This window comes from Cottoperca gobio, chromosome 15, assembly GCF_900634415.1.
Source record: "Cottoperca gobio chromosome 15, fCotGob3.1, whole genome shotgun sequence".
Classification (NCBI taxonomy): Eukaryota; Metazoa; Chordata; class Actinopteri; order Perciformes; family Bovichtidae; genus Cottoperca; species Cottoperca gobio.
The window spans coordinates 11502805-11523413 of record NC_041369.1 but is presented as its reverse complement, the minus strand read 5'-3'; the positions used below and the strand labels follow the sequence as shown (position 1 = coordinate 11523413).

Genomic DNA, 20609 nt, shown 5'->3' with positions numbered 1-20609 from the left:
AGGAGTGAGGCTTGGAGCAGGTGAGTTGACTGAACTGCAATCAAGGGAGAGTGAGGGGGGCGACACGCCCACAACACAGACACATACACAGAGAGAGAAACAAGCAGGCGACCCAGGGAAAACACAAGGAATGACAGGAGGCGTGGCCGTGACAATTAATGATTTATAACAAAACACTACATAGTAATAGTATTACTTAGTAATTGTTAATAATATGACAATAGAAATCACAAAATAAATGGGAGGGATTGGTACAACACAAAAAGGAGAACAATATAGTCCATATATATATATATATATATATATATATATATATATATATATATATATATATATATATATATATATATATATATATATATATATATATATATATATATATATATATTGTTAAACATGTCATGAATTGAAAGAATATTCTGCCTCTTAACTCACAGCCAATTCTCAAGATCATGAGTTCCCAATGTTCTCGTGTTGTTTTAGGATGTACAAACTGCACATATAGGCGCTTCTTGGCCTAATTCTAAGCAGGTATTAGCTCCAATATAAAATAAAACCCACTTATTTAAACTTAAATTCCCATAAATCCCATCACGTTTTTTTTCTTTTTTCAGTGGTCAGCTTTTTGCAGGTTACTCAGGTCCAGGTCATGTGTACATATATCAAAATCATAACTTCTTCTGCCTCTAGACTGAGTCAAACTCCACTTCAGGTTAATGAGAAGCATAATTTAATCGATAATGCTAAAGTATTTAATTCTACACTACATTGTTGAAGTGAGTAATGTGTAGTTCTTGGATTTTACATTTTGTCTTAACTCACAAACACAAAGCTTTGATTGGGAACGAATGTCAGCCTTGTGGTCCCTTCCTCAAAATAACAAGAGGAAAAACCACATAATGACTGTAAAGGATGACAACAACAACAACAACAACACAGTTATATTACAAAACGCTGTTCACCACAACAATGAGACAAGATCTCCTAATTACAAAAAAAGTGGCAACATTCACACAAGATTAATCAAATAGTCTTTTGTTATCGACAGAACCTGAAGTTGTTTATGCCCTTGTTATCAGATGAGCCTTGTGCTGTGACGCTCTTTCGTTTCTACCGCAGCTCTTGTAATAACTCAGAGGGGAATTTGCTTTTGGATCCCCTTGTGTCCGATTGCCCCAGTAAAGTGGCTAGGCTGTCAATTTAAATAAAGAATTGGGCTTTCATGTACATGAATGAGACAGCTGCCCTATTATTGACAGTGTGCATAGGCTGAGGGCCCACATAAAGTGATACAATCTGATAAAATAATGTCACAATTATGTCATCATAAGTGCAATTTATAGTCAACAATCATGTCATCATGAGTGCAATTTATAGGCAATCTGTATTATCTGTTGTTGTATAGGAGCGAGTATTTTACTACAGTTTTGCCATTGAATTCTGTTTTCTGAATGGGAGTGTTTAATGCAAGGGAATAGGCAATGAATTAGTCACATCTCTGGTGGAGCCAGACGTAGTGTGTTAAAGGTAGGCAATCATCTTCTGCAGATATATAATTCACTATTAATAACCTTTCTAACTCTAAATTTAACCATGACAAATTATTGTATTTCTGAATCCTTTTACAGACCACTCACACTCCACATCTTTCCCATCCCCCCCCTAACCCATTTCAAATAGTTTCTGCTACTGGCCCAAATGTGTCATACCTAACAAGGCTCGCTGCAAATTTAGCCTGTCAATATGTGTCACGTTTCATTCATCAGCTATCACTCTTTATCTTAGCTGTCCCTCCTCTTTCACATTTTACCACCGTGAGGCTTGACTTTGCCCCGAGCTCGCGCAGTTCAATTCCACCCCGAGGCCCTCTGCTTCAAGGTGTAAAAGCAATGACAATCACAGTCCTTGCTCAACCTATAAGTGCGGCAATGGAAAACAGAGAACATTTTGGGGGGAGTCTGACACTGTGTAACCAGCTGATTGTGAATCTCTCCGCAGACTTTTGGTAAATGCAGCCTCTAATGATTGACATTATCTGCTCTGCTCTCATTGACCGGTTGTTACAGGCATGAGAATCTCACACCTGCATGAGATACTTGTCAACATACTGACATACAGTAATAATAAGTAATATAATAATATATAATAATATATAGTAATAATACAGTTCTTGTTTTTTTAACCAGATTTTAATCCATAACTCACTAAAAATAAATATACTTCAATATATTGTATATTTTTTGTTCCCAGGGTCTGAAAGGTGACTCAGGCTCAGTTGGTCCGAAAGGAAACAAAGTGAGTGAGTGTGTTGTGCAGGCCGGCCCGGACGAAATTACACCATGATTGTTTTCGTTTTTTTTATTTAAATGAAAATCGATACTTGAGTTAATCTGCTTGACTTTCATGAGCTGTAATCCCAGTCTAAATTACGGGTTTGCCCATCTGTTTGAAGTGCTGCTATGATTGCTACTCCAAACAAGGCCAGCTAAAGAATACTGTTATTGCTATCATAATTTAGCAAAACCTTATTGATGGTCATCTATAGTAGCTTTCATCCAGGCTTAGAGAAAATGTTCCACTTACTATTTTGCAGAGTATTTGTATATTCACAGGAATAGCTGGTTGTAATGGACATAGCCAACAAAATCCCTTTATCTTGCCCTCTCCAAACATTATTTTTCTTGTGACTAAAGCCTGCAGCAACACTGTGGATTGCATACAGTTGCCTTCTTGTTTGGTGACTGCTCACAAGGACTAGGACAATTTTGATTATGAATATATTTGACATTTGATGCCAGATATAAGAAATCCATCAGTCACGTAGGTACAGTGTGTCCTGTACGTTGCCTAAGTGCATAAGCCTGGTGTTTAAGACGAGCTGGAATTGCAGCAGAGGAGTTTAATGCAAAACCTAGTTCTTATCTGCAGCCCCCTTTTATAGTCTGTTCACTGACATCACTGACATGAATTAGATAAACTCTTGTTGCAATGCAGAAAATATTGGTTCTTTTGAAAGCTTTCCTTTCTTTTCATCCCACAGTGGGATTAGATTCCATGTATGAGATGAAATGTTTTTCCTGTAATTAGTTGCCATATCTCCCGCTCTTTTATTTTTCCTCCCTTATTGGGGCTCTTTTATTTTTTTTGTTGTCTTTTGGAACTCACCACATAATTGTAGGTGCAATGCTCTGTCTGCCAGCCTTGAAGTTATAATGAGGTGTGTGTGTTTCTGTGAAGACAACAGAGAATCACAGCGTATTTTATCCTATTTTCCGGATGGGATAGTGGCGGTGGGGGTGGAGTGAACGTTTGTTTGTATTGAAACTGACAGAGGGAGGCAGATTTGGAAGCATAAAGTAATGAGTCCCTTGCATATCCCATAGCAGGCATATTTTAGCTGTGACATTCATTTAGACAACAAAATGGATATGAACAACAAAAAGCTTTTTTTTTTCTTTTTTTTTCTTCTTTCATCCTCATCTGATAAACGAGTATAGCCAGATTTAAAGTCGACGGATCCCCAACTCAGTGCTTTAGAAAGTCCTGTTGGGATTGTGGTGAAAAGGGGAGAGAACCGCAGAACTATTGGACAGTGATACATGAGTTTTATCTGAAAAGACAAAAAAACAAGAGCGGCAGTAAAAAGCATGTGAGATCATTGCTTACATTGGGTTATCCTGGCGTCAAAAGACATCCACTTCTTTCCTTATATGACTTATTGTGACTGCTTGTATGTCACAGTCACCAAATAATGTTATCATAACTGTCCATTGTTAATACTGCAAAGCTTTTACATGATATAGTACGGCTGTGTTTATTTTAAGGCCTGTCACATTTAATTGCACCAGCCCACCTGCCAGTTGTCTGCCAGTGTGAAAGTCATCAGACATTCTCATTTCAAGACATACTGTAAATACCAGTTAATGACCTTCTATAGCACAACGTGCATATATTGAGATATTACTGCTATGCATCGTAAAAACCTGACCTTCAGTTTTGATCACAAACATGATGGCTGGCCTTTAGGTTAACTGTTTTAAAAGTCAAAAATATTTTGAATAGATTTAGCTGTACACAGAATGTTAAAGATGTTATTGACTGAAGTTTTTTTTTTACTAATTATTATCTTCCTTCACAGGGTGATGTGGGTCTGCCTGGAGCTCAGGGCCTTCCCGTAAGTTCACACTGTCACATTTACATCTCATTATGCTATCTAACGGATGTGTAAAAAGTCAGAAGAAGTAGACATTTGGAAATGGACTCGAGCAGTTGTGACCTGAAATGGCTGGAATGAGCTTTGTAAATATCAAAGCCTTTTTTTGCTGACCAGGCGCTACACAGTGTTAAAACATCCAACCCACAGAGATGGAAAATGAGGCACTCAGGTGAACAGTGTCTGTGTCACATTACCATCGCCTGGGAATGGGTCAAACAAGGAGCAGATAGACAGGGCTCAGTGGGCATCCTCACTTGGGCCAAAAAGGATAGGGATGAGCAGCCAGGTGTCGAAGAAATAGAGCTCCAAGCCTCGGTGAGGGGGCGGATGTTGACAGGTAGTCACTGGCTGTATCCCACATGGGTGAGACACGCACCTATTGGGTCGGGCGCTGTCCCTGCAGACTTCTCGCATTTACAGACACCCGAGGAAGAACGACACAGCGCTTTATGTATTTCGATCTTATAATTGGACCGGCTGTACAAGCGCTTTCTGTGTGGTCTTGTAAAATCCAGAGGACAGAGAACATAACCCAGAAATGTGCTCATTCCAGTGCACACACACACACATTTGAAGTTACATATGCCAGCAGACAGCAGATATGTGTAGTAGCAGATGCTTGCAAAGTCACTTATCAACACATATAGTGAATGTGTGGGCACAGATGCACGCACACACACACACACACACACACTCAATGCATTGTAGCGAGGGAGTTGACGGCTGCTGGAGATTAAAGGTATACTGCGGGTGGTTAGCTAATTATGTACACATCATGAGGGTTCTTCCCGTTTTAATCAGCACTGGAATGACTGTGTCCCACTCCTACTGGCTTGCCCCTTTTATGTCACCAAAGTGCCTATTCCCACAGAACACCACCAACCATTAGCTTTTCTCCAATGCTAATTTTACATCTTCAAGGGCAGGCAAAATAACAATCTCTCCCTGTGAAGCCAATATGGTTTGAGTAAAACTTTCTCACCTCATGCCAGTAAATTGGTGAGTGTGAGCAGGAAATGTTGGGAGGAAGTTGCTAAAGTAGTGTGGACTTGCTGCTGAGTGGATTTGCGTTGTATTGCTTGTTACCCAAGGTCAAAACTCTGTGCTCACAAGCCAACAAAAGATGTACAATTGTACATGAATAATTGATTTATTATCAGAAGCACTGCACCGACTGAGGCATGTTTTATTTAGGGTGTCACAGGTCAGAGCTGTCACTCCTTTTTATTTAATTTTATAGATACAGCTGCACATATCTCCGGGCTGTCAGCCTCCTTGTTAAATTATTCCTCTTTTGTTTGTTCTTTACATGAGGCCTCGGACTAACGTGAAAGACATATGTTATGAATGTCCATTTTTTTTGCAGCTGTTTCCGAGAAAAGTCAACAGCGTTTGACTTTTTGGATGCCAATTGAAAGAGGACACCAATTATTTGGCTTGTATTTGAAAGCCGAGATGTTGCGACCTTGTGTCCATTCTGTGGCCCGGTGGATAGACGACTCTGTCTGCCCTTTCTTGACATTAGCCAGCAGGGTGTCTGGGGAGTTGTAATAGCCATGCCCTCGCTTCTCTTCGGGTCATCTCAGCCAAAGATAATTACTTCCTGACTAATTGTATTTGCTTGCCTGTAACTGGTAAACATGTTAAAACCTGTGTATAAATGTTTTCACGCCGACTGACATGTGTTCTGATTGTTTATTATTTTCCTAGTCTGACAAAGAATGTTTCAAAGGAGAGCAGGTACTTTAAATTAAGTTAATATTGTTTTCACTAAAAATATCTAAACTTTCTGTATTCTTGAGTTTTTGCTTTCTTGTTCAAACATAACTCTTTATTTGCCTCACCCAGGGCCCTCCAGGAGAGAAGGTAACAAATTAAGTATAGTATCTCATTGTCTTCCGTTTTCTTTTGTTACACAAATTGCACATAACATGTTCTCAAGCAATGAAGTACAACTATTAGGTTCAACAAGCAATTATTGTAGCTCTATAAGTATATATTTGCACAAGAACTTCAAAACAAAAAAAACACTCATCTTGATTAACTTACTAATTGTTCCTTATCAAGATACCGTGCAGAATAATGGAATGAAGGTCTCATCAACCGAGGCTGAAAATTGCCTATTAAGGGGATCCTGGAGAAGTCACCTAAAAACTGTTCATGAGGAAGAAGGGAAACTGCAGCTGTAGATACTCCCTTCTCTCTATTCATGCACATTTAACTAAGTTAATGCTGCCTTTCCTATCACTGCAAATTAGCCCACTAGTTATGCACTGGGCTGTTGAGAACATGTGGCACAAACATCTGTCTGCATCAGTCTTTACAAGGAGCAAGCCGTAATCTCCTCCTGTAATGCCAAATAAATGTAGCACCCAATTCACTATGATACATGTTCTTTCCCCCTAGGGATTGGCCGGGGTGCCAGGGGAACAAGGCAAAGAGGGCAAAAGGGTGAGTAAACAGAAACGGTCGACCAGTTGTGTGGCCTGGCTCGTGCTGGTAGTGACTGAGAGGACCTGGCCTGGGGAAAGGCCAAACAGCAGCTGAGTGGCTGTTGTTGTTTTGGGGGGGAGGCGGAGATGATCCGTGGCAAAGAGGGAATTGTCGGCTTGTTGTATGACAATTAATGAATGGGCTTCACGGTCAAGGGGTCATGCACACACTCACAGTATGACTAGCAGCACACATGGTTAAGTCCCACCAGGTGACTGTAGTGGACAGTATTCCGTTTCCTATAAGGCCAGCTTGATAGAAACGAGAAAGAAACAAAGGATCGACTGAAACATTTCACCCCATGTATTTATTTGTCACCTCTGACTGTAATAACTGTGATTGGGAACACAAGTGTCCCGATTTGTAAAAGTATGCATGTACTGCTATAGTGTTAATTTGGGTTCTTCTTTTCAAAGAAAAAGAAAAGCTCAGTCTTTGTGCAAATGTTTTCTAAATTCCAGTATTTGAAAATAACTTCGATGTATAGTGCTCTGACATTTGTGCTGGGTAAACGTTACAACACTATGGTGGTCTGACGACTGCAATGTTTTTGTTTCTTGACATCACAGCTGAAAGGCGGTGTTGAAGGACAGGTGGAGAGAGGGTCTTTTTGTGTCCAGCCTAATGGACTCTGTGTGAATACCTTCGCGCGTGTCATTGTGATTAAAAATAGGCTTTTCACACTTGAGTATTCCAGTTCGTCTTACAAAGAATGGTCATAAAACAGCAAGAAAACATTTGGCTCCACTGGAGCGAAAATATCAAATATATAGCAGGCTGAGCTGGAGAGCACCCATAAGTAGGTCACACAAAAGTTATTTTCACATTAAGCAAGAGCCGAGGTGATGCACAATTCTCGAGACATCTGGACACAAGTATCTCAAGAATTCCACCCTTCTGTGTCTGAATACATTCAAACTTCAAACTTGTTCTGATAACATTAACAATGTATGACCTGTCTGTCATCGGTTGTATCATTTCTCAATGGATCATTTCCCACAATGCATGAAGTAACAGAATCTGTTTTCAAGGGAAAGTATTTTCCGTCAACAAAAGTGAGCACAGAGGCTGGTGCAGATGTTCTTTCGATGCTGTTGTCTCTCGACTTCATTAGTTGGGTGTTATTTCATACCTATCCTGACTTAAGTAAGGATGGAGCGTCAAAGGGACCGAGAGAGGCATCAAATTATTCTGTGCACTTTTCTTCTGGAACACAGTTTTATGAGAAATCCTTCAATCATAATTGGTTTTGAGGAATAGAAAGGCGCTCCGCGTTTGATGTTGTGGCTTCTTGATTTCCTATACCGTAATATTTTTTGCACTCACTGTTTCTTTGAAGATTCTGTAGGTAAAACAACCACAGGGCTTTAAACTGGCAATTTCAGACGTTCTGCTGTTGTTTTTGCCGAAGACACAGTTCTGATCTATTAATACCCTGTCTTTGATGACTGGCTGTCTTCATGGTGACTGTTAACATGCTAAGGTTTCTGCTTATTCTTAGCTCTACGAGTCACATGTGGCCTGGGACTTGTTGACCCAATCTGCGTTACTGCAGTTTGACAGCCTATTTTAGGAGGGTGGACATGTATCATTATCAGGGGCTAGCTAGTGGCCAGCTGATACAGCAGGAGACTCTCACCCAATTAGCAACTCTTGTCCACACTTGCAACCTTTTGGTTGCACAAAGAGCCATAGCTGATGCAAAATATCTTGACATAGACTGACCATTCCGCAACCTTCAAAGAATAGCTGGGAGTGCAAAGCTTTCACAAGGCCTTAGATTCAAGTCAGACCATCTCTCACACTGTCCACTTCAATTTATTGTTTCAGAAAATACAACCACTCTAAGCCATTTAGATTTACTTCAAGGAGATGTGGAGGACATTGTGCTGGGGAAAAGAGGAATGATGCCATTTGCACTGATCTGTCTCTGAAGCTTAAAGCAACATATGCAAGAGTGGATATCAAGGGCAGGTAGCCAGCCCCCTCTGTGACCCCATGTCTAACATTCACAGTTTCTTGATTTTATATTATTACCATAATGGATGACTAATTCAGTTTGTCAGGTTGGAGGGAAGGGCCAGTCCAACCATGTCTAGGAATTTATGGGAATGTATTTCCCCCACATTACACATTTGCCATTAATAGTAATGTGAATGGCTTGGTTTGATCTATTATGGATGGCATTGACACAGAATGGTAAAGAGTAGGACTCTGGGATTCAGTGGCACATTACAGCAGATCAAAAAAGAAGATGGGGAGCCCCAGTAAAAAACAGATAGGTCCCTCTTGCTAACTGTGATGTGCTAAAATATTAATCAGGTGCTGTGAAGATGTGCTAAGCTCTATGTTGTCATTGTAGGCTCACCCTGTCCTACACAGGTCGATGAGGTGAAAGACGTGCATGCTGAAGACAACAACCTTGGGAGATTTCAGTGTAGTCATTTGTAAGCCAAGTATTTGGTATGCTCATACAGCATGCAGTGCAGAAAAGTGCCTGCCAGACACCCATCAATATATAAATATTAGGGACTGTATAATAAAGTCTTGTGTGCATACAAACGAGATGTGGGATTTGGTAGCAGAAAGCATTGCAAAAAGAACCAAATGACGTAATTTTGCACGCTCTAAATAGGACTGAAAACCTACGCTTGGTCAACGCACGCTGTCTTCTTAAAGCTAAACTACACAGGAGCGCCACAGCAAGCTTGGTTTATTCATGTTGTGCCAAGTCTTCCCAGCATACTCTGCTTTGGTAGTTGGCACAGGGTTGTGAGTGGGTTCAGTGCAGACATGGGTTCATGCCTGGGCAAGGCAGAAGGTTCCTGTGGATTAATAAATAATCACCTTAAGAAATCCCCCATTACAAGGTGGGTCTTGGAGTTTGTAATCCATGCCTAACACCACATTAAGCCTTATTAGCTGTATAAATGTACCTGTATAGAAAATAAGTCCTTGCTAAGTATAAGTCACCTGCAAATGCCATGTTGATTCCCTTGGTTTGTTTGGAAGTTATGTGATGTTGTCATACATAATGGAAGGGCATTTATGCTAATTAAAGTTTTGCGACCATTGCATAAGCCTTATAAATAGATTCTCTCTATACATACCGGTATATGTTTTCTGTTGATGAACGATGAACTATTTGTTTTTTTGACGCGTTTTGCCGATTGCAAATAATGTGAATGCAAATCCACTTTAATCAGCTGAGAGCCTCTACTGTGTCAAGGAGTCCTTGTGTCCTGCTTTGGAAAATGCACACGTCTGACAGATGTGCTGCACAGTGTTAGTTCTTATTAGACATACTGTAGCTGTGCTAGTGCTGAGATGATGAAACTCCAGCAAGCCCTAGAGGAAGCAGAATAGTGCAACTGCTCTGTCTACGGATGTGTTCTCCTCAAATGAATTATGCAGCCTAGATCCTATTACTGATTTATTCATTTATTTATTTAAATCTAGTTGGTTGGTTATTCATTTATTTATTAAAATCTAGTTGGTTGGTTATTTATTTATTTTGCTAAGAGAGTAAACTAGTTGACAAATGATATGGACTGTTAACTGCTGAGTTGTAGCTCATTAGTAAACATGCGGGTGTCTTTACATCATGCGTGCAAGGTGAGGAGATCACTCTAATCTTTGACGCCAAAGAGATTTTACCATCAGGTGACATTCTCCGCTCACTGCCTTTCAATTGTCTGTAGTTTCTCCCTCCTGTTAAATGGCTCCTGTTTCTCATAGAAATGTTCCTCTGCGTACCTCAGCTATGGAAGGGGTGGGGGGTGGGGTGACACTGTGCCACAAGAGATGCCTGCCTCATATGTCAAGGAGATAAGAGAGGACAAAAGTCACAATTGTCACAAGCGAAAAGGCTTGGAGACCATTACTAGCTAGGCCTCACAAGCTGACCTAGTGGAGGGAAAAGCCATTAAAAAGACAGACTTTTAATCTGGGAGAAATCATTTGCTCCCTTAATGATATGATGTTCCACACCAATACCACAGTAAAAAAGAATCCACCCGGACTATTGATGACTATTGTAAGTCAAACTGTGTTGAAAAAAGATTCACAACATGTTTTAATCCAACAAAATCTTCGGCTTCAGTCTATATTTGTTGGCATTTAGCCTTTCAAGAACAACATTTTCACTGCGGTCAATAAACAGCTTACTCTCCCGCTCTCCGCTCCCAAAGGAAGACACACACCTGTATTAATGGGGCGGTCTAGCAGCACCATAAATTACATATATACAACCACCACTTTAGGGTGACAACGTCATGATATAATAATAATAATAATAATTTATTAAAAAACTTCAACTGCTGTCACATCACATTCATCAGCTGTCATATGCTCAGATCAAGTGATGGCTCAGTCCCAGATCAATGCACGTCAATTGTAGTGCAGGCACACTTTCAGTTCTTCGCTTGTGTCAAAAAATGTGAAACAATGTGACCAACATCAACAAACAGCTGCCTGGACACTTTAAAGTGGCATGGCTATAATCTGCCAGAAGAAAATAAAAGATTATCTGTCTGGTCTTTGCTTGGCAACTGGACAGGTCCACATTTCCCAAGAAGAGGTAATTGCTGTCTTTTGGAAGTGATAGTGGTGTTTACATTTTCCATTCAAGCTCTGTGCTGAATGACTGAAACAGCTGTCTATAAATCCTGACAAAAGGCACGGCATATTTTTCCCCATATTGTTTTGCAGGTTACTGGATGCTTAAACCAGTGGTCAAATGAATATACCAGGGAACAACTATATAATATTTCACTTGTGCCATTTTCTCTCAAGGCACCACTTTTAAATGTGTACACGTGTGAGGAAGATATCGCTATGGAGCGAGGAATCCTTTTAACAGGGCACCAACATCCTGCTTGTACTCTCCATTGAACGGCATACTGTAGGTCAAAACATTATTGTCAGATTAGATCCAATAAAATCCATCTGCTTTAAAACTAAATCTATGTATCCTTGTTTCGCAGTAAATAGCATTTGTCATTTAACCTAATTTGGTTGTAAAAAATATTCCGTTCTCTGAAAACCAAATGCATGCCGGAACTGTAATTTGGCTGCCTCTCCTCTACCGGGCCGAGCAAATGTTGTTTTGAGATAATTGAGCCACCGCAGTATATATAATATTCATATTATATCTGATGGACTTGGCTCAGGTTCATTTGGATTGCTCTGTGTGTCTGCAGAGACCAAAGCAGGCAGTGACAGTGATAGGGAAGGAGTTATGGTTCGGCGTGTGGGGACTGGAGCATTTGGCAGCGGTTTCCCGCTCCATAGGTGGAGGCAGACATGAACAGTGATGCAACTGTAACAGACTGTTGACCTCTACCAGAGCACCTGCAGGGCGAGATTATTAAGTAACGAGTCCCTGGTGAGAATACCAGCCTTCCTGCCAGAAGTTCTCCATGGGAGGCAGCCGCTGATTTGGGAGATACAGTAAATGCATGAATTCACAGCAGCGATTTGATTGGAGCCGTGCTTTTTGTTGTCCAGCACAGTACACGGCTTTAATGATACGGTAAATTAATTTCTCCCAAATGCCTTCAGTTATACTTTCATATCTTAATTTATGCATTCGTATATTTTACCTTTTTTAAAGATTAGAAATGATAAATCATGGCTGAATGTATATGTTCTGTATATTTAATTGAGACTGCTTTTTCTTGCAGGTCATGTTGTGCTACATTTTAGAAAGCAATTTAAAAATAATTTACAAACTGGAGTGAAATACAGCATATCTCAAATGGACACATTCACATTTATGTGATTTATGTCAGCACTGGAATATGTTTAGCCATCGAGACACAGTTGGTGACCATATAGATGGTCTGTGTCAGTGTTTAAATACAGTAGCGTGATGTAGATATGTTAGTTACAGTTTTGGCCCGACCCGTTGAATCTCAATGGCAGAGTAACACGGAGAGAAGAATTTACAGGTCAGCGGGGGCTCACAGCTGGGATTTTACGGCAAGATTTACACCCCGTGCGATTTTACAAGCAGGGGGGAAGGATTCGTTAACCCTCTGTTGAACAAAATGCAATAGGTTATTCTTCTCTTTCTCTCTCTGTCCAAAGTCATGCTGAGGAAATCCAGAGAGCCACGCTTCTGACACCTGTATTACACCAGGAGGGAGCACGCTTGCCCAGTGCACAAGGCGATTAATCTTGTCAATGTCAAGTGCATTGGGACAGAGGATGAAACAAAGATTTGACCTGATTGGCTATGAAAAGGTCTCACATTTGGGCCCGGTTGGGAAAGAAGAGGGTTACAGGGGAAAGCGTTTGGCACCTGCAAGGACAGATGCACAGAGCTATGATTTATCTGTCTGACTCTCCTCTTGCCCAGAGAGCCCCAGTACGGTGACATCCATGGCTGTTCAGAATAAACACACATTAATTAGCCAATTAATTACAACGACGAATTCAGGGGGCAAGACTTTGAGAAGGCCACTTCTGATCGCACTTTGTTCGCTGGCTTTTATAGTCACCGCGTTTGTGCGTGTCTGTACATCGATGTGTGTATGTATAAGTGTAAAAAGCTGCCGTTCAACAAGGGGTAATGTAGGTCAACTCATCCTCTGAGCATTAAATAGGCTTGCTAAAGTTGGCCAGGGCCTGGCCCTCATTCACACATCTACAACCTCACGACTTTCTCTGGAGACAGAGCTGTACCACACAACAGCGGCACAGCAAGCAGTATGCGCGTGCGCGTGCGTCCTTGCTGCTCCAGTGTCAGAATTCATCAGGGTCCGGCATCCCCTTGGCCTGTGTCTAATACCTCGCCAACATTTTCAAATGCTGTTTCAATGTCTGCCAGGTCATAGCAGCACTAATGGAGTGTCATGTGTCAGAAAGGGTCGGCCGAACCAAAGTCACTCGACACATTGAGGTGTGTGTGTGAGTGCACAAGAGGTGACTGTTCTAGGTATCATCCAAACAATGGGATCTGGTAATATACAAAGACACTTTTGAGAAATGTTGTGAGTGTAAATACCTTTTTTTAAAAGGGCATTTTGGATCCAGGATTGAAGCATGCCCCACGTAAGCCCTGCCTATGTCTGCCCCTTCCTCTGCCAAGGGGAGGGAGGAGGGCTCAGAGTGCAGGGCGGGGGGGGGGGACACAGACGCACAGTAGTGGGATGCTGCATCACTGTTACATCCATATTTTGATTCTTCACACTCATCCTAGCCGCAACCAATTTAGATACATTCATCTGTGTCCACTTAAATGGCATGCCAGGGAGCAGCGCTTTTACAGTGGCCTGATATTTTGTGTGCGGGACCTTTAGTGTAATCTCTTATGCGTGGTGAGTGATATGAAGCATAAGACTCGCCGAGGGCTAGAGTACCCGGAGTGAGCGCCCCGTGGATCTTTGCACAGTGTATTCACTCTGACCTCAAATATTTGGTTTGAAAATGAACCAGGGTTTATTCAAAGTAGATTTCGAGCTTCTCCTATTCACTTGTTGGATAATGCATTAATGAAACACTCAGTATCTGTAAACATACGACGGGAGCAATCTCCGGATGAATAATACGGCCAAAAGGTCCAGATGAGACTGTGAAATTTCTAAGAGCCAAGACTAATAACAGCATCCATTAGGAGATGAGAACATTGAACGGCAGCCTCGTGAAGAGCCAATGCAAGGAAACACTGCACAGACATCCAGCTGATGTGTGAGAATTGAGCTCGTAGTTTAATATAGATTTATCATCTTCACCACATAAAAATGCAAATTCCGATAGTATCATCAGCCCTCTTTCCTCTCCTTAGGAGTTGTTAAAATCAATGAGCTCTTAAAAATCATGTGTGAAGACGTGGTAGGGACGCGGCTGTTGTAAAGAGCTCCTCTGAGGCTCCCTTGGGACCGCCTTGGCTCAGTTTCCACCGACATCCACTGTCTGCATTTCCTGTGTTTGCCTTTGGTTGGAGTGTTTGCATACTGTGTGGCAGTGAGGACTTTTGTTTTTGTTTTTTTTAGCTCTATAATGGTTATTTTACCCAATGATATGCTGCGTTCTATAACTGGATACCCTTGTAATGCCACCGGTGTCCCCTTGTATTGTGTGGCAGTTGAAAAGAGGCATAATGCGGTATGGAAATGATTGTCCCTCTCGTTCACTCTCATACAGCTTCTTGCTCTCGTCTATTTCCTTCTCTCATCGTTGTAAGCCCTCTGCAGAAAAATCTCCTTTACGGTATTCAGTGCCTAATTGCCAGACTGCCTAATTAGGGATGTTACCCAACACACATCATACATTCATGCAATGAGGACATCTATCCTCTCTCATGGAGAGCTTACAGTCTCCTCATTGGCTCTGTCCCCCCCCCCCCCCCCACAAAATGTGTGATGAAGCTAGTTTGCCATCTAGTGGCACATGTGGAAATCGCCCATAAGTCACGTGGGATCTGCGATTGAGTCTCTGAGAAGCCTTCATGGAAAGCTTTAGCCAAGAGACTATAGGTGCAATCTTGGCCAGCTGAGCTGTGTCTTAAGTCGACTGCAGTGTCAGCCATCTCTTTATACGTCCCTGAATATTTAGATGGCTGGGAGTTAAAGAGAGCATTGTGTGCCAGTCAGAATGGTGAAAATGCTAAGCTGCATTTGAGCCCCTGCCAGGCAGCTGTCGGCTTTGCCGTTCTCTTCCTGCCCCGGCCGCTCCTCTTAACCCTCAGTAAACAACTGGAACAAATCCTATTTTATTGAGGCTTTTACCAAGTGCAAGGGATCTCTGCAAGCTCCAGTGCCCCGGCATTTTCTAAGCTTGTGCAGTGCCCTAAGATGGCATCCAGTGAGGGCAATCAGAAGTAGGGAATTTGCTCTGTCTGTCTCTAATTGGATCCTTAATCAGAAGCAGGTGAGGCTGCGGTCTCTGCAGTGAGTTTTGTGGTATTTGACAAGCACTATAAATCAATATTTACCTCAGAAGCATTAATAGCTGATTGGACACAGTGAAAAGAGCTTTAGTGAGAATTCTGTCAACTGCAGCATATCGAGCTGAATAGTTGGTGTGAATATTTGTCCCCTTCTCCAACTGATACTCAGCTGGTATTTTGAAGCTGACGCCCAGAAGCAGCTGGGCTGATGTAATGTACTGTGAGAAATTATTATTTGTGTAGGTGAAGCTGAGAACGCATATAAGATGTTTCACAATGAACAGTGCACTGTAGATTTTCTGTCATCTTTCTGCTCTTTATTTGGGGATAAAAAACGTTTAAGAAACTGCAACAGTGGAGTGTATGTAATGTTTATACTACACATACTGTAGCTGAGCTCAACATGGTAAAAGGTTTAAGTCGCTGCTGGCATCTTGGTATTCTAGAGATGGGCTTACTTTATGCTGCTTTGCTGTCTTGCTGAATCTTATGGGTGATGTCGCAAAGTTTTAAATGAGATATTAGAAAATATTTGCAAGGGGAAAGGATGACATTTCACAATTAATTACAGAATAAATTAGCTTTTGCTGGCAGTGTAAGTAATTGTCTTTATCTTGTCTGAATCTGTCCCTAAGGGCACTCTAGGTTTGACCGAAGAAAGGAGGGGATTAGGCGCAAATGGTTGTACGATTTTTTTCCACCTTTCACAGGCCGGAAAGACAAGCATTTTCACTTTGGACTAAACATTGTGACAGGCTGCGTTGTAGCAAACCTTCTCTCATTTCTGTCTGTGTGTACATGCAGCATGCGCACAGTCTGTCTGTGTCTGTGTGTTTTTTTGCATTTGAATAGTTCACACTTCTGGATGTCCGTGTGTAGTCCCAAAAGTCCTTTGAACACAGGTCTGGAAGGAGGAATTCTTTTTTCGGAATTCCTACTCGCTGTACTTTCACACATTCAATAGTAACAGAGAACTCCATACCGTCTTCTCTTTGTTCTGTGAATTGTTCAACGACACGGGGATATCATGATGCTTCACCGTCTTCGCTGTTTTGTACACATTTGTTTACCGACCAAATACAGCTGCTGCTCATAAGCTACATAGTCAGTTCCAGTTAAACGCAGTACAGCACTTAGACAAAAGGCTCAGGTGGCCTGAGTACATGTCCCCGGAGGGAGACAGGACTCAGCTCAGGCAGAAAGAGTGGGAGTGGCATGTGAGTTTTTCAGTCAAGAAAAGGTCATCTCCCCCGTGAGCCTCAGAACATTGTCGCAGACCAACTTGGCTTTGGTAATGTCAGATAGTTTCCCCTTCAGGGCATTAAACTTCTGTGTCACACGTGAGACAGGCCGGGGAAAGAAAAGCACTACACCAAAGATTGCTTGTGATTAGTCAGTCAAGGTGTCGGTGGTGTAACCAGACTATATTTGATTAAAAGTGAGCGTTTTGTAGATGAAGAAGTGATTCCAATGTTAGACTTAGCAGGTTGTTTTCAAGCTCACTAAAATACTCATATTGTGGTGCCTGCAAATACATAACAGTTTGAATTCTGTCGTCAAAGTAAGAACTGAATTTATTTATAATTAAGAAGAGAGTGAATGTAAAGAGGGACTTTTGGGAGTGGCCTTTTATCTTTTTTTTTTTACATAGAGAGGCAAATAAACTAAAATCAAAGATGAGACATTGTGTTATAAACAAGATAAAAACCTGAAATATTCAAATGAGTTCAAAATGATTTACCCACTGATAGCTATCCCTGCATTGGAAATAAAACAGCATCCTCCTCCCTCTGTGCTGTGTGTCAGGTTTGAATTGGGTCCTGTGGCGTATATTTCAGAAGGCTTCTCCAGCTTATCTACTGACCCCTCTTGACAGGGGCATTTGTCAGGTGGATTATGTGGTTTTTGTGATGGTATATCTGCTTTATTGCTAAAAATGCGACACATTCTGGCCTCTCCGTTTTATACCACTGTGTTATCCCAGTATGGGTCGTCAAACAGGGAACGTCTCAAAGAACATGTTGACATTTGGGATAAGGATTATGGAGTCATCATAAACGAGCTCTGCTGTGTGTCACTGTCGCTGTTGACTCTGCTTTCAGATTGGGGCTTGTGTAGCACGACTGAGCCGGGGCCCCATGTCTGTGCTTTTCCTTTTTGCACTTTACAACTCATAGCAGAGTTGAAGCCAGTCGAGGCTGGGATCCATGTGGATTAAGTCGGAAGTTGAAAATACGCTGTCAATCTACTGTGGCCTCCTTCTTACCCCAGCTCAAACCTGTACTCACTCTAGCTTTACTAGCGGCCATTATTGAATTAGTAGTTAATGTAGAGTGCTTTTCACACTGCTGTTATATGGTTTGCAGGTTTCTGGAGTGGAACAGATAAATAGTGCTTGTGAATATGTGTTTGCCAGCCTATCTTTCTTTCACTCAGGAAGCGAGTTCATCCTTCACTCCGACTCTCTCTCCTCCACAATCCCTTCATCTTTCTCCACCTCCCTCTCATCCCTCATTTCCTTCCTTGCCTTCCTCTATACTCTCCCTCCCTCCCTCTAATCTACTGCAATGACCTGAAGGAGGGCTTCACACTGCAGCGTTCAAATAATAATCAAGCACTAGGATGTTGTCAAATTTATAGGACACTGAGCGTCGCATAGCAACAGAGATTGCCAGGGTGATCCAACAGGCGCTGGAAGTTGGGTAAGGGGAGAAACGGGGCGAGTGACAGGAGACAGGAGAAGGAAGGAGAGACAACAAGACAAACAGGAGACAGGAGAGAGGGCTGAGAGGAGAGTAATAGAGTTATAATATTATACACAAAGGGAGAGATGAATGAGAGCGGGAGAAACAGAAGAGGAAATGAGAAAGTTATGGTTGGCTTGGCTGAAAGAAAAGATTCACAGACACTGCTGACTGGTCTTGTGTGCTTGCCACTCTGTTATAATTCAAGTTATAATTATCATGTTGACATATTCTACTATGGTATTTTGGCATACATAGGGGGTGTTGAGTATAGCAGAGCAGAATAGCCATTTGACTAATGATCCAAGTGCAACTGCAGGCTGCTCTTCTGCTGAAATCCTCGCACATCGAAGAATATATATATTTGTTTTGCCGTCACACATTTCTCACTTTGTCTCACATTTCTTTCTTTTATTCTTTCTTCCTTTCATTTTCCTGTTCATCCTTGTTGCCTAGAGACTGCTTTGGACTGCAGTTTACCTCCGACACTTATTCTTTCTTCTGGTGTTGTGGATTCCGCTTTCACCAGGAAGTTTTTAAACAGTTGCACAATACCTGGAATTTGCTTGAAATTTGGGAAATAAGCAGTTTTGATATGTATATGGCATACTACTCCAAACAATCATCAACATCTGAATGCTTGTAATGTTGACAACAACATGCTGATGCATTATTAACTGTTGTAAAAGCTCAATATATGAAACGATGCGGTCGGCCTACAATGAAACTCGACAGCTTCAGGTATGTATGTATTGTTGTCTCCCATATCAACACACCGACAAACCTTTTTAAAGTAACTGAAGAAAAAATAAATTCTCAGATGACTGAACATGATTATTAAATGACCTCAATTCCAAATGTCGGAGTATCCCTTTAGTTACACTTCTACAAAGGTCACGGAGGCCAAAACATGACATTTAAACTTGATCAAATCATTGAAATGGCATTAACACAGAATTCAACTTAAAACCCTGCGTTAATACTCTGACACACCTCTCGCACGTCTACACTGTTATATCTTTTGCTGGAGTATTTGGGTGCTCATGGGCACTACGGCAGTTGCTGGCGTCTTGATTATCTCCGTATTGCAGAGCCAGTAAGTCCCTTCAGATGCAGTTATCTCACTGTGTCACTGGCAGGTGTTTCAGTTTGGAGAGTCAACCGAGTGCAAACGGTGATGACAGCTGTGCTCCGGACTAATTATTTCTTGTCACTGCGCACAGATTTGTTTTGGTGCTAACCAGAGGTCCTCTTTATAGAGAAGTGTCAGGCCAACCTCAAGGTCACCTGGTGTAATTTTTCCTTTTTAATGGATCGCTTTAAAGTGAAAATGAGTATCTGAGCTGTTGGTGTTTATGAATATTAAATGAATATCTTATCAAAGAAGAAACACCCCGACATAGACACCCTTAGCCGAGTGCGTCTACACTCAGCTACACGTAGTTAACACTGAGAACACCCCGTTCATGTCAATGAGGGTGGACTGAATATTAGTAACACAACATGCAAGGTTGCAGCACTGCAAGCTACAACCTCCAAATGATAATCAACACCTCTCCACATCAGTTGTGTTTTGCTGTAGGTAGGTGTATCATGTTAACTGTATATGTCATGATAAACAAATAATGCTAGTATTTCATTTTGTGAGCAGAATGTACGACAGAATTGCACTTTTTGAAGCAGCAAGAAATTGATATTGTGTATTAAAAACCATTTTATAACGTGCAGTTAACTGCAAGGACGCTTCAGGCCTGAATTTGGTAACACAGAGCCATCATTTAGATTCTCTGACTGCGTCCCACTGTTTGTTTTCATGATGATATGCAAATATGTGGACATAGAATTAGTATGCACTTTGGCGTCAAAAGAGGTTTTAAGGGCAAATGTGGAGAAATCATTTTGAAAACTGCATAATTCATGACCTGCTTGGAATAATAGCATATGAAATATTCATTAGCTAAATTACTTATCTACGTAATCTGCTTTTGTTGTGGAGTTCACGGGAGAAAGGGCAGCGGAAGAGAGGGAAAATAACAGCATCCACCCTCACTGAAACACCGTCTTTGTTTGTGAGAACTAGACTTTTTACACAAAAGCGATATGTTTTGAAGCCACATGTGGCACTCTGATGCACAAGCACTCACTGAATACTTTGCCTGCCACTCTGACTTCTCTTTTCCTGCCACAAAGGTAACCAACCTCAATTACATTTAGAGAGGTTATTCCAATGCAAAGTAATGTCATTTAAAGCAAAGGATTTTAA

The 20609-nt window shown here is 41.4% G+C and overlaps 1 protein-coding gene across 5 annotated transcripts in view; it reads left to right on the top strand.

Moving 5' to 3' along the window:
• LOC115020019 (collagen alpha-1(XIX) chain) overlaps positions 1-20609 on the top strand; it is a 92507-nt gene that overhangs the window by 30161 nt on the left and 41737 nt on the right. For 4 of the 5 annotated variants that reach the window (XM_029449849.1, XM_029449851.1, XM_029449853.1 and 1 more), the window contains exons 11-15: positions 2251-2295; positions 4139-4174; positions 5927-5956; positions 6065-6082; positions 6623-6667. In XM_029449849.1, the coding sequence (XP_029305709.1) occupies positions 2251-2295; positions 4139-4174; positions 5927-5956; positions 6065-6082; positions 6623-6667 (174 nt within the window). The remainder of the gene's footprint in view (positions 1-2250; positions 2296-4138; positions 4175-5926; positions 5957-6064; positions 6083-6622; positions 6668-20609) is intronic. The other variant, XM_029449850.1, reaches the window with a different exon arrangement.